At 46.5% G+C, this 13,146-nt stretch overlaps 1 protein-coding gene across 1 annotated transcript in view; it reads right to left on the reverse strand.

Moving 5' to 3' along the window:
* The window catches only part of dvl3b (dishevelled segment polarity protein 3b), a 114,902-nt gene that overhangs the window by 67,378 nt on the left and 34,378 nt on the right, over positions 1 to 13,146 (reverse strand). The window contains exons 2-3 of the mRNA XM_080186065.1: positions 12,449 to 12,518; positions 7,986 to 8,107 (exon numbers count right to left, since the gene is read on the reverse strand). Coding sequence (XP_080042191.1) covers positions 7,986 to 8,107; positions 12,449 to 12,518 — 192 coding nt within the window. The remainder of the gene's footprint in view (positions 1 to 7,985; positions 8,108 to 12,448; positions 12,519 to 13,146) is intronic.

Consider the following 13,146-nt stretch of genomic DNA (forward strand, 5'->3'; position numbering starts at 1 on the left):
CCGCACAGTAACCCAAGCCGGGAATCGAGCCCAGGTCCCTGGTGCTGTGAGGCAGCAGTGCTAACCACTGTGCAATAACTTGGATGCAGGCATAGCAAGATTTGCAGATGATACTAAAATCGTTGGGATAGTAAATTGCAATAAAGAAATAAGAAGTATACAGATGGGTCCGGATAGGTCAGAGAAAAGGGGCAAAATTTGGCAGATGGAGATGAATGTGGATAAGTGTGCGGTTTATTATTTTAGAGGTCATTTAGAGGAAATTAAGAGGTCTACTATTTAGGACTGAGATGAGGAGAAATTTTCTTATAGGGTGGAAATGATCTAACACAGAGGGTTCGAGTGATCCGTTGTTACAGAATCATAGGAGGAGGCCATTCAGCCCATTGTCTATATGCTGCTGACCCTCTACAAGAAAGATTTCCCCATAGCCCTGCACATCTTTCCCTTTCAGAAAATGATCCAATGCCCTTTCGAAAGCCTCTCAGGCCTTGCATTCCAAATCTTAATCACTCACTGTGTTGAAAAAAGGTTTTGTGTCTATTCCAGTCTGAGATCAACAGAACAGCACAAGGAAACTGGGAAACATGGGGTTAGACCAGGATGATGGGGCTGATGTAAAAGATTAAACACGGTGCTGTTGACTGGAGAAGCAGGCTCGAGGAGCTGTAAAACCTACTCCAGTTCCTGGATTTTACGTTCTCCTGTCTAATCCCTGCCCACAGGAGCTGGTTCTTCAATTACAAATTCACCATCCCCCAGCGGTGAAACGGGCCAGTTCCATAAGTAATGTAATCCGATAAATGTTGGGTTTGGATTTTGGGCACAATGCATCGTCTGCAGAAGGACCACATTCCCCCTAATCCAATAATGACTGGTATAAACCGGCCAGCAAGCAGAGCAGCAAATTCCTCGAGCTCAGTCTACAACAGCAGAGGCAGCAGTGCGAGGGGAGGGGGACAGGTGGGGCCTTGGAAGTTACCACAGCAACACGAGAGAAAGAGGAGGTAAAGGATGCTTTTCCAATTCTTCTGTCGTGCAATTTTTCTTTCAACTGATTACTCAGCTGTTAGCTGAAGACTGGAGAAAGCTACTCACAAACTCCACCATCCAGAGATGCATAAAGGGCAGACTTGGGCTCCCAGACCTTTCTCTTTTCAAATCAGCTGCCACCATCCCATCACTGCCCCGTTAGATCATCCCGTAAGCTAGGGGAGCTGGGGTATCTGAAGGGGGGGCATTGAGGAGTCTGGGGAGGGGGGTGGAGGAGTCTGGGGAGGGGGGTGGAGGAGTCTGGGGAGGGGGGTGGAGGAGTCTGGGGAGGGGGGTGGAGGAGTCTGGGGAGGGGGGTGGAGGAGTCTGGGGAGGGGGGTGGAGGAGTCTGGGGAGGGGGGTGGAGGAGTCTGGGGAGGGGGGTGGAGGAGTCTGGGGAGGGGGGTGGAGGAGTCTGGGGAGGGGGGTGGAGGAGTCTGGGGAGGGGGGTGGAGGAGTCTGGGGAGGGGGGTGGAGGAGTCTGGGGAGGGGGGTGGAGGAGTCTGGGGAGGGGGGTGGAGGAGTCTGGGGAGGGGGGTGGAGGAGTCTGGGGGAGCAAATTCAACTTGTTGAACTCCATCAACACTCTCTGGCATATGAGATGAGTGATAAGGTGACGTGAGCGAGCTGGGCTGGGGTGTGGGGCGGGTGGATGAGAGGAACTATGGAGAATACTACAAGGCTCATAATGGATATCACTGTCCACACAGTTTGTGTGTACCTTTGTTGTATCCATGTCCCATATTGATTGAGGGGTCAATTGCGAAGGGGCAAAGTTTTAGGGTGAGGAGCAGGAGATTCAGAGGGGATTTGAGAATAAGCACTTTTACTCAGATGGTGGTGAGAATCTGGAATGCACTGCTGGGGAAGGTAGTGGAGGCTGGAAACCTTTAAAACCTTTGAATATTTGGATGAGCACCTGAAACATCATAGCATTCAAGGATAGGGGAACAAATACTGAGAAATGGGATTAGCGCGACTTTAGGTAGTTACTGTTGGCGCAGACTCGATGGGCCAAAGGGCCTTTTCTGCACTGCGTGACTCTATGACTATGTTCCTGCTTCTCAACACCAGCGACAGCGGTGTCACTCCAAGCCCTACTGAAAACTGAATTCCAACACTCAGCTGGTAATGAATAACAAAGAGAGGTTTTAAAATTCATTCATGGTGAGTGAGCATCACTGGCTCAACCAGCATTTATTATCTATCCCGGACTGCCCTCGAGAAGAGGGTAATGAGCTGCCTTCCTGACCCGCTGCGGTCTGTGTATCCTTTGTACCCTCCTCACAACCTGCTTTCTTACCTTTGTAACATCAGTGAACTTGGTTACAAAACAGTCATCCAAGTCTTTAATACAGGTTCTAAATAGTTGAAAATCTATCTACATCCTTCTTAAATCTAGTAAGAACATAGAACATAGAACATTACAGCGCAGAACAGGCCCTTCGGCCCACGATGTTGCGCCGACCAGTTACAAAAACAATGACCCACTAGCCTATACCAATCCCTTTTCGTCCATAAACCTATCCAGAGATCTCTTAAACGCCCCCAAACTAGACGCATTTACAACTGCAGCAGGCAGGGCATTCCAATCCCTCACCACCCGCTGGGTAAAGAACCTACCCCTGACATCCGTCCTGTAGCTACCCCCCCTTAATTTAAAGCCATGCCCCCTCGTGCTAGCTTTCTCCATCCGAGGAAAAAGGCTATCACTATCCACCCTATCTAAACCTCTAATCATCTTATATGTTTCAATAAGATCCCCTCTTAGCCGCCTTCTTTCCAACGAAAACAACCCTAAATCCCTCAGTCTCTCCTCATAGGACCTCCCCACCATACCAGGCAACATCCTAGTAAACCTCCTCTGCACCCTCTCCAACGCCTCCACATCCTTCTTGTAATGCGGGGACCAGAACTGCACACAGTACTCCAAGTGCGGCCGCACTAGAGTAGTGTACAGTTGCAACATTACACTGCGACTCCTAAATTCAATCCCCCTACCAATAAACGCCAAGACACCGTACGCCTTCTTAACAACCTTATCTACTTGATTCCCAACTTTCAGGGATCTATGTACACATACACCTAGATCCCTCTGTTCATCCACACTATTCAAAGTCCTCCCGTTAGCCCTATACTCGACACATCTGTTGCTCCTACCAAAGTGAATTACCTCACACTTCTCCGCATTAAATTCCATCCGCCACCTCTCGGCCCAGCTCTGCAACCTATCTAAGTCTCCCTGCAGACTATGACACCCTTCCTCACAATCTACCACACCTCCAACTTTGGTGTCATCAGCAAATTTACTAATCCACCCAACTATACCCTCATCCAGATCATTAATAAAAATTACAAACAACAGTGGCCCCAAAACAGATCCCTGAGGCACACCACTCGTAACTGTACTCCATGATGAATATTTACCATCCACCACCACCCTCTGTCTCCTATCTGATAGCCAATTCCTGATCCAACTTCCTAGATTACACACAATCCCATACATCTGCATTTTCTGCAGAAGCCTACCATGGTGAACCTTATCGAACGCCTTACTAAAATCCATGTATACCACGTCAACTGCCTTGCCCCCATCCACCTCTTTGGTCACCTTCTCAAAAAACTCAATAAGGTTAGTAAGGCACGACCTACCCGCTACAAAACCATGCTGACTATTTCTAATCAATTCATTACACTCCAAATAACTATAAATCCTATCCCTAATAATTTTTTCTAAAACCTTGCCCACAACAGAAGTAAGACTCACCGGTCTATAATTCCCGGCAAAGTCTCTGTTCCCCTTCTTAAACAATGGGACAACATTCGCTATCCTCCAATCCTCCGGGACTACACCAGAGACCAATGACGACCTGAAGATCTGAGCCAGAGGCTCTGCAATCACCTCTCTAGCCTCCCAGAGAATCCTAGGGTAGATCCCATCCGGACCAGGGGACTTATCTATTTTCAGCCCCTCAAGAATTTCCAGCACATCCCCTTTATCAACCGTAATACTGTCTATTTTACACCCCTGCAACCCAATGTCCTCCTCAGCTATATTCATGTCCCCCTGCGTGAACACCGAAGAGAAATATTGGTTCAATACTTCTCCAATCTCCTCCGGTTCCACACACAACTTCCCCCTGCTGTCTGTAACTGGCCCTAATCTTGCCCTGACCAACCTTCTGTTCTTGACATACCTATAGAACGCCTTAGGATTCTCCTTAATCCTATCAGCCAAAGTCTTCTCATGTCCTCTTTTAGCCCTTCTCAACTCACTCTTCAACTCCCTCCTAGCCAATCTAAAGCTTTCTAGTGCACTATCTGAGCCCTCCAATCTCATCCGAACATAAGCCTCCTTTTTCTTTTTAACCATCGACTCAACTCTTTTAGTGCACCACGGTTCCCTAGATCTACCAAATCCACCATGCCTGACAGGGACATACCTATCAAGGACTCGCAGTAGCTGCTCCTTGAAAAAACTCCACATTTCAGACGTTCCCAGTCCCTGTAATCCCCTAATCCAATCCATGCTTCCTAATTCACTCCTGATAGCCTCATAATCGCCCTTACCCCAGCTAAAATTGCTGACCCGAGGTTCATGCCTATCTCTTCCCATCACTAAGGTGAACGTAACCGAATTGTGGTCACTATCACCAAAATGCACACCAACTTCCAAGTCTAGCACCTGGTCTGGCTCATTTCCCAGCACCAAATCCAATATAGCCTCACCTCTAGTTGGCCTGTCTACATACTGAGACAAAAAACCTTCCTGCACGCTTTGTACAAACACTGACCCCTCTAGCGAGCTAGAACTATAGCAACTCCAATCAATATTCGTAAAGTTAAAGTCCCCCATAACAATTACCCTATTACTTTCACTCCTAACCAGGATTGTCTCCGCAATCCTTTCCTCAACCTCTCTAGAACTTTTAGGAGGTCTATAAAAGACTCCCAACAGGGTGACCTCTCCTCTCCTATTTCTAATCTCCGCCCATACTACCTCAACTGACAAGTCCTCATCAAACTTTCTCTCCGACACTGTGATACAGTCCTTGACTAGCAATGCTACCCCACCCCCCCTTCTACCTTCTTCTCTACTCCGACTAAAGCATTTGTACCCCGGAACCTGCAACATCCATTCCTGACCCTGCTCTATCCATGTCTCAGAAATGGCCACAACATCAAAGTCCCAGGTACTGATCCACGCTGCAAGTTCATCCACTTTATTGCGAATACTCCTCGCATTAAAGTACACGCATTTCAAACCCTGCTCCGCCCCACCCCCACTATGCCGTGCCTTGCATTCCCCAACTATGCCCCCCTCACTTTCACCCCCTTTCCTCACTATCCCTCCCCCCCCTCCGAATCAGTTTAAACCTTCCTGCATCGCTTTTGCAAATTTACCCCCCAGGATATTGATTCCCCTCTGGTTCAGGTGTAGACCATCCCTCTTATAGAGGTCCCACCTTCCCCAGAATGAGCCCCAATTGCTCAAGTACCTGAACCCCTCCCTCCTGCACCATCCCCTCAGCCACGAGTTCAAACTTTCCCTCTCCCTATTCCTCTCTAAACTATCCCGTGGCACAGGCAAGAGTCCAGATATAACTACTCTTTCTGACTTCGCCTTTAGTTTCCATCCCAACTCCATAAATCTTTGCTTAATATCCCCTTCCCTTAATCTCCCTATGTCATGTGTCCCCACATGAACTATAACTTGGGGTTGATCTCCCTCTCCCCTAAGAGTCCTGAATACTCTGTCCGATACATCCTGGACCCCAGCCCCTGGTAGGCAACACACCAGCCCAGAGTCCCTACCCTACCCTTGAAGTCTCACAACAACAGGTTAAAAGCCAAGAGGTTTATTTGGTAGCATGAGCTTCCGGAGCACTGCTCCTTCATCAGGTGAATGGAGAGTTGGGTTCACAAACAGAGCATATATAAACACAAACTCAATTACAACATAATGGTTGGAACATGAATCCGTGTTTATATATGGTCTGTTCGTGAACCAAACTCTCCACTCAGCTGACGAAGGAGCAGCACTCTGAAAGCTCATGCTACTAAATAAACCTGTTGGACTTTAACCTGGTGTTGTTAGACTTCTTACTGTGTCCACCTCAGTCCACTGCCAGCATCTCTACATCATGGCTACCATCAACTTCTTAAATATATTCACTGATTTGGCCTCCACAGCCTTTTGTGGTGGAGAATTCCACAGCTCACCACCCTTTGGAAAAAATTCTCTCATCTCAGTTCTCAATGGTCAACCAGGCACCCTGAGACTGTGAACCCTTGTATCAGATACCTCCCCACCCCTCATCCAGGGAAAACTACATCCCTGCATCCCGTCTGTCCAATTAGATCCCCTCTTAAGTCTTCTAAATTCCAGTGAATACAGGCCCAGTCAACCCAATCTCTCCTGATATGACAATCCCACCATCCCAGGAATCAGTCTGGTGAACCTTTGCCACACTCCCTCCATGACAAGTATATCCTAACTGCTTGTTGTACCTGTATGCTTGCTTTCAGTAACCAGCATACTTGGACATCCAGGTCCCTTCGTGCATTAACATTTCCCAATCTATCACCATTTAAATGTATTCTGTTTCTCATCTGAATTTGATAACTTTGCATTTATCCAAGTTATCCTGCATATGCCCAGTACTTGCCCACTCACTCAACTTCCCTAAATCACCCTGAAGCCTCTAAACATTCTCCTGACCACTCATTCCCACCAAGTTTCTGGTCATCAGCAAACTTGGAAATATTTCAAACAAAAACAGGAAATGCTGGAAAATCTCAGCAGCTCTGACAGCATCTGTGAGAGAGAATAGAGCCAATGTTTCAGGTCAGGATAGCCCTTCGTCAGAGCTGCTCCACTTAATACCTCCTCTATTGTTCCTGCCTCCTTTTTTAATCCCTAATCGGCCCTACTCTTTCATTTACTGCCCTTTTATTATTCATACGCTGAAAGAAAGCCTTGGGATTCCCTTTAAGATTCGCTGCCAGTCTCTTTTCATGCTCTCTTCTTTCACTTTTCAATTCCGTGCTGGTCTTTCTATATTCAGCCTGATTCTCCATGTTATTCCCCACCTGACATCTGTCATTCATCACTTCTTCCTTTTTATCTTCGCCTCCGTCTCTCTCACCATCCAGGGCACTCTGGATTCACTTTCCTTTCTTTTCCCTTATCTTGACATTGCCTGCAATGCTTTTTCTTTGAAGGTGCCCAATTGTTCGGTCAACATTTGATTCCAACTCGAAACTGGAGAGGCGATGGTCTAGTGGCATTATCGCCATATTAATCCAGAAACTCAGCTAATGTTCTGGGGACCTGGGTTCAAATACCTCCACATTCCGGATGGTGGAATTTGAATTCAATTTTAAGAATCTGGAATTAAGCATCTACTGGTGACGGTGAAGCCATTGTTAGTTGTCAGAAAAACCCATCTGGTTTACTAATGTCCCTTTAGGGAAGGAAACCTGCTGCCCTTACCTGGTCTGGGCTTTGACAAAGTGTCATATGGACTCAAAACATCAGCTCTTTCCTCTCCTTACAGATGCTGCCAGACCTGCTGAGATTTTCCAGCGTTTTCCCTTCTGGGCTACATGTGACTCCAGAGCTACGTCATTGTGGTTGACTCTCAACTGCCCCTGGGCAATTAGGGATGGGTAAGAAATGCTGGCCAACCGGCAACACCCACATCCCACAAAAAACTCGGGTACATTATCATCCCATTGGTTTATAATGATAGCACCAGAAGTGAGGGGCTTCCATCATGTGAGAGATCAGAAATGTTTATCGGGACAAATTGGGCCTCGTTCTGCGCCCAGGACTCAATAATTCTGATCCCCAAATCAGAGACTCAATTCCATCAACCCTCAACACATTGGTCAAATTCTGAAGGAAAGTACAAGCTGGTTCCAAGTTGAGAATTGCCTAGTGCACTCACTGGAAGGAAGGTGGCCGTGAGTCTCCGATCCCCCCTGTCCGCTCGATGGGAGGAGGTAAATCCGACTGGCTATCCGCACATGTCGATCCAGTATCCGAGTGGGAACCCTCCGCGGACACCAGCTGTAACACAGGAAGACAATCGACATTAATCCAAACAGCAGAAGGAGCTTCCAACATTAAAACAGCAGAAACCTCCTTCACTTTAACATGATTCTTTTATCACAGTGACCCTTCCAGGTCTTTCACCAGGAGAAAGTGGACAGGCAACTGCAATCGAGCAGAAAGGAAGCAATTAAAGAGCAATATTTATATCATGCTTTTAATGTAATAATACGCCCCAAGGAGCTACACACAAACTTCAGGCAAAATTTCACACAGACCCACACAACGTGACACGAGGACAGATGACTAATGTCATAAACGAGGAGGAGAGAGAGGTGAAGATGTTTAAGGAGCAAATTCCTTAAATGGGCTCAAGGCCCATCCCGCTGAAAGCAAGATGACCAACGGTGGACACATAAAATTCAAAAATGTGCACAAGATCAGAATTTTATAAAAAATTTATTTATTAGTCACAAGCAAGGCTTACATTAACAATGCAATGAAGTTACTGTGAAAATCCCCTAGTCACCACACTCTGGCAAGAGGCCATTTGGCCCATCATTCCTGTGCTGGCTCTTTGAACAAGCTATCCAATTAGTCCTACCAGAGAGTGGGGGCCATCTCCTCCCATTAAGTATTCATCTAATTCACTTTGGAAAAATACTATGGAATCTGCTTTTAGGTAGTGCATTCCAAATCATAACACTTGCTATGAAAAATAATCTCCCCTTTTGCCAATTAAATCTGTAGCCTCTGACTGCAGACTCTCCTGTAAGTGAAAAAATTCTCCCCATTTACTCCACCAAGCCCTTCAGAATTCAAAACATCTCCACTAAATGTTCGCTTAACGTTCTCAGAAACAATCCCAGCTTCTCCGGTCTCTTTACATCACTGAATTTCCTCAGCCCCGCTGCCATTCTAATGAATCCCTTCAATATCCTGTCCAAGACCCTCATATCCTGTCCAAAGTGCGATGCTCAGAATTGGCCACAATACTTCAACTCAGGTCCAACCAGTGTTGTATCTGATGAAAAATCTGATGAAATCTGATCCTGGGGGTAATGGGTGGCAAGGCTTTAACGTCTTCATAGAACCACAGAATCCTACAGTGCAGGAGACTGCCATTCGGCCCATCGAGTCTGCACCAACCACAATCCCACCCAGGCTCTATCCCCATAACCCCAAGCATTTACCCTGCAAATCCCCCTGACACTAAGGGTCAATTTAGCATGGCCTATCAACCTAACCTGCACGTCTTTGGACTAAGGGAGGAAACCAGAGCACCCGGAGGAGATCCAGGCAGACACTGGGAGAATATGAAAATTCCACAAGGACAGTCACCCGAGACTGGAATCAAACCCAGGTACCTGGTGCTGTGAGGCAGCAGTGCTGCCCACTGCGCCATCCTGGAGTCTTCTCACGCCCTAACATTTGCATACTTGCCGTATCCGCTTGGAAGTTTTCTGGGATTAAAAAAGGAAGAATTCTTTCTTCCAATTTGCTTGTCCAAACTCACTCTTCACAGCCTGTCTGATCTGCAAATTAGTTGTTTGTTCTCCTTGTGTTTAAAAACAAGGGTAATGTAAGAGTGCTGACAGCTCCAGATCTGATTACAAGCGGCAATCACTCATTTTGGGGAAACTTTGACATGAAACCGGGAGTTTTCTAACCCTCAGCTTCCTGTTCAAACAACTCCTTCAGCCTAGCTCCAGAAAGTGGACTAATTGAGCGAGGATAATTAACAAGCTGCTTAGGACACTGCATCACTGTTTGTCCTGTTTTCTGTTCTCAACTCTTAAATAAAATGAACTCTTGAGAGGTGAAAAGGTTGTAACCTTCACCGCTGTCACTCCCCAATGTACAGTTCATACCAACCTGTAAACTCTCTCTCAGCCCCTGGTCACCCCGTGTTACACGGAATTAGAACAAATTAAGACCTTACAATCTGAAAAAAATCATTCTGGAGATGTGGATGGTTTGGCAAGGCCAACATTTATTGCCCATTCCTGGCTGCCCTTGAGAGGGTGATGGGTGAGCTGCCTTCTTGAGTGTCTGCAGTCCACGTGGCGATGATATTTTCACTGTTGTTAGGCAAGGAACTTCAGGATTTTGACGCAGTGATGATGAGAAATTGGCTAATATAGTTCAAAGTCAGAATGGTGCGTGACTTGTAGGGGAATTTGCAGACGGTTATCACATGCCTTTTGGCAGAGACTGGCGATGCAGTAAACCAAAAGAGAAAATGCTGGAAAATCTCAGCAGGTCTGATGTCTTTCTCAGCTCATTTCTCTCCTTACAGATGCTGCCAGATCTGTTGAGATTTTCCAACGTTTTCTCATTTGGTTTCAGATTCCAGCATCCGCAATAATTTGCTTTTATCAGGTGCGCTAAACGTCTTTGATGACTGAGAGTGTGCACGGTGGTGAAAATGGCACCAAGGTCCCATCTGCTCCTTCGGCTGTGTGCAGAAGAGGGCACAGCACAATATTGAAGATGAGTTTCCTGATGTCCTGGCCAGTATTCATCTCCCGGCATCATTTAAACAAATGATCCGATCATTGTCACAATGCTGTTTGGGGATCGTGCTGTGCACACAGCTGCTATTTCTCCACCATCAGTGGTTGCACATTAGAAAGACTTCATTAGCTGGAAAACACTTTGGGATTCGGAGTTTTTGAAAGACAAATGGAGATCTTTCTCTCTTTTCAGTAATCCAACATGAAGGGCCTCTTGCTCAGTTGGCATCATCCCTGGCTCGGCAACAGAAGCTCCGGGTTCAAGTCCCACTCCGGAACTTGTTGGTCACAGCAGGAGTGCTCACGACACAATGAAGCAGGATGATATTCAGCCTGTTAGTCCTCCCAACCTTTCTCACTGTTCCCCAATAGGGAAAAAGCACAACTGAAGGTACAAAACACAGATATTAATCCAGCAATCTCACTCAGAGGTGCCAGAGGTTGGTGTAAACCCTTACATTAATGCAATCCAGTGACACTGTCTACACTTCCTACTGCCTCGGAAAAACAGCCAGTATAATTACAGACCCCACGCATCCCGGACATTCTCTCTTCCGCCATCTTCTTTGGGAAAAAAATACAAAATTCTGAGGTCATGTAACAACTGACTCAAGATCAGCTTCTTCCCTGCTGCCATCAAACTTTTGAATGGAGGCGCCTTGCAGTAAGTTGATCTTTCTCTATACCCTGGCTATGACTGTAACACTACATTCCACACTCCATTCCTTCTCTATGAATGGTATGCTTCGTCTGTATAGCGCACAAGAAACAAAACTTTTCACTATGCTAATACATGTGACAATAATAAATCAAATCAAAGCAAATCAATAGCAGCACTCCTCCAAGTTTGGAGCAGAGATTCATGACTGGACCACAGTAATGGGAGCTTTACTAATCTGTGGCAGATACCGAGCAAGGCGGCCTTCACAACACACGACAGCGCAGAGTCGCTGAGCAGAGACTGATAGCCAAGTTCCGCATACGGCCTCAACCAGGATCTTGGGCTCATGTCACACTATCTGTAACCCCCACGACTTGCCTGGACTTGCAAAATCTCACTAACTGTCCTGTCTGGAGACAATACACATCTCTTTAACCTGTGCTTAACCCTCTCTCCACTCACACTGTCTGCACCTTTAAGACTTGATTACCTGTAAAGACTCGCATTCCAATCATTATTCTGTAAATTGAGTTTGTGTTTTTATATGCCCTGTTTGTGAATAGAAATCCCACTTACCTGATGAAGGAGCAGCACTCTGAAAGCTAGTGGCTTCTGCTACCAAATAAACCTGTTGGACTTTAACCTGGTGTTGTGAGACTTCTTACTGTGAGATACCAAGAACCCAGCACTATTGGGACAGAATAAGGGAACCTGACTGAACCAAGACTGGCACTGAGGGCTACCTAAACCCAACACTCACAGGACAATAAGCACAAAGTTCACAAACAAGTTATTATTTTGTACTTTGCGTTCTACACTCGCAACCTGTTAGTTACACATTACAACAGGTGACGCACATCTAGAATCCCTACAGCTATTCACAAATAAATCTGATGAAGGAATTCGGGAGAAACTTCTCAGGTTAGAGGGCGGTGATTATATGGAACTCACCATCACACGGAGTTACCCGGGTGAACAGCACAGATGGATTTCAGTGGAAGCCCATGGGAATGGATCAGAAGGATTTGTTCGTACGGTGAGATGAAGGAAGATGGGAGAAAGTTTGTGTGCAGCATGAAGACCAGCATGGACCAGCTGGGCCGAATGGCCTCTTTCTGTGCCACTCCCAGCTCATCAGCACTGTTGAGGTCACAAACCAACTGAACTGAAAGAATGACTCACCCATGATACCACACGACCGTTGAAGCAGGGCAACTTGGCATTATCATCTGAAATCTCTTCCTTTACAACCCTGCAGGGACAAGGAAATGGTGTTAGTTTTACTGAAGCTCCCACCACTGTCATTTTCTCTGAACCAGCAAGGTGGCAGTTAGCAACAGAGTAATCAAGTTCAAGACACTCCCACTGAGATTCCGGATCAGGAATAGTGAAGGAAGTCCTACCCCTGGAAAACTGAAACCAGAAATCTATATATTGTGTCCTCCCTCATGATTCCAAGCCAGGAAAAATCCCAAACTTGTTCAGACAACAGGGAAGAAATATTTCCTCCAAAGGGTGGAATACTGAGCGATGTCACCCAAGTCAGTGTCCAACTCTTCCTTAGATGTGGCAGAGTGGTTAACACTGCTGCCCCACAACGCACAGTGGTTAACACTGCTGCCTCACAGCGCCAGGGACCTAGGTTCAACTCTGTTCTCCCCGTGTCTGCATGGATTTCCTCTGGGTGCTCCAACTTCCTCCCACACTCCAAAGATGTGTAGGTTAAGTGGATTGGCCATGGTAAATGAACTGGGTTATGGAGATAAAGCAGAGGAATGGACCCAGGTAAGATGTTCTTTTGGAAAGTTGAAGCAAATGGCCTCTTTCTGCACTGCAGGGGATTCTGAGATTCTCACTGGGTACAACTCTCAGCTCTGAAT

This window comes from Carcharhinus amblyrhynchos, chromosome 3 (genome assembly GCF_965287045.1).
Source record: "Carcharhinus amblyrhynchos chromosome 3, sCarAmb.v2.hapA, whole genome shotgun sequence".
NCBI lineage: Eukaryota > Metazoa > Chordata > Chondrichthyes > Carcharhiniformes > Carcharhinidae > Carcharhinus > Carcharhinus amblyrhynchos.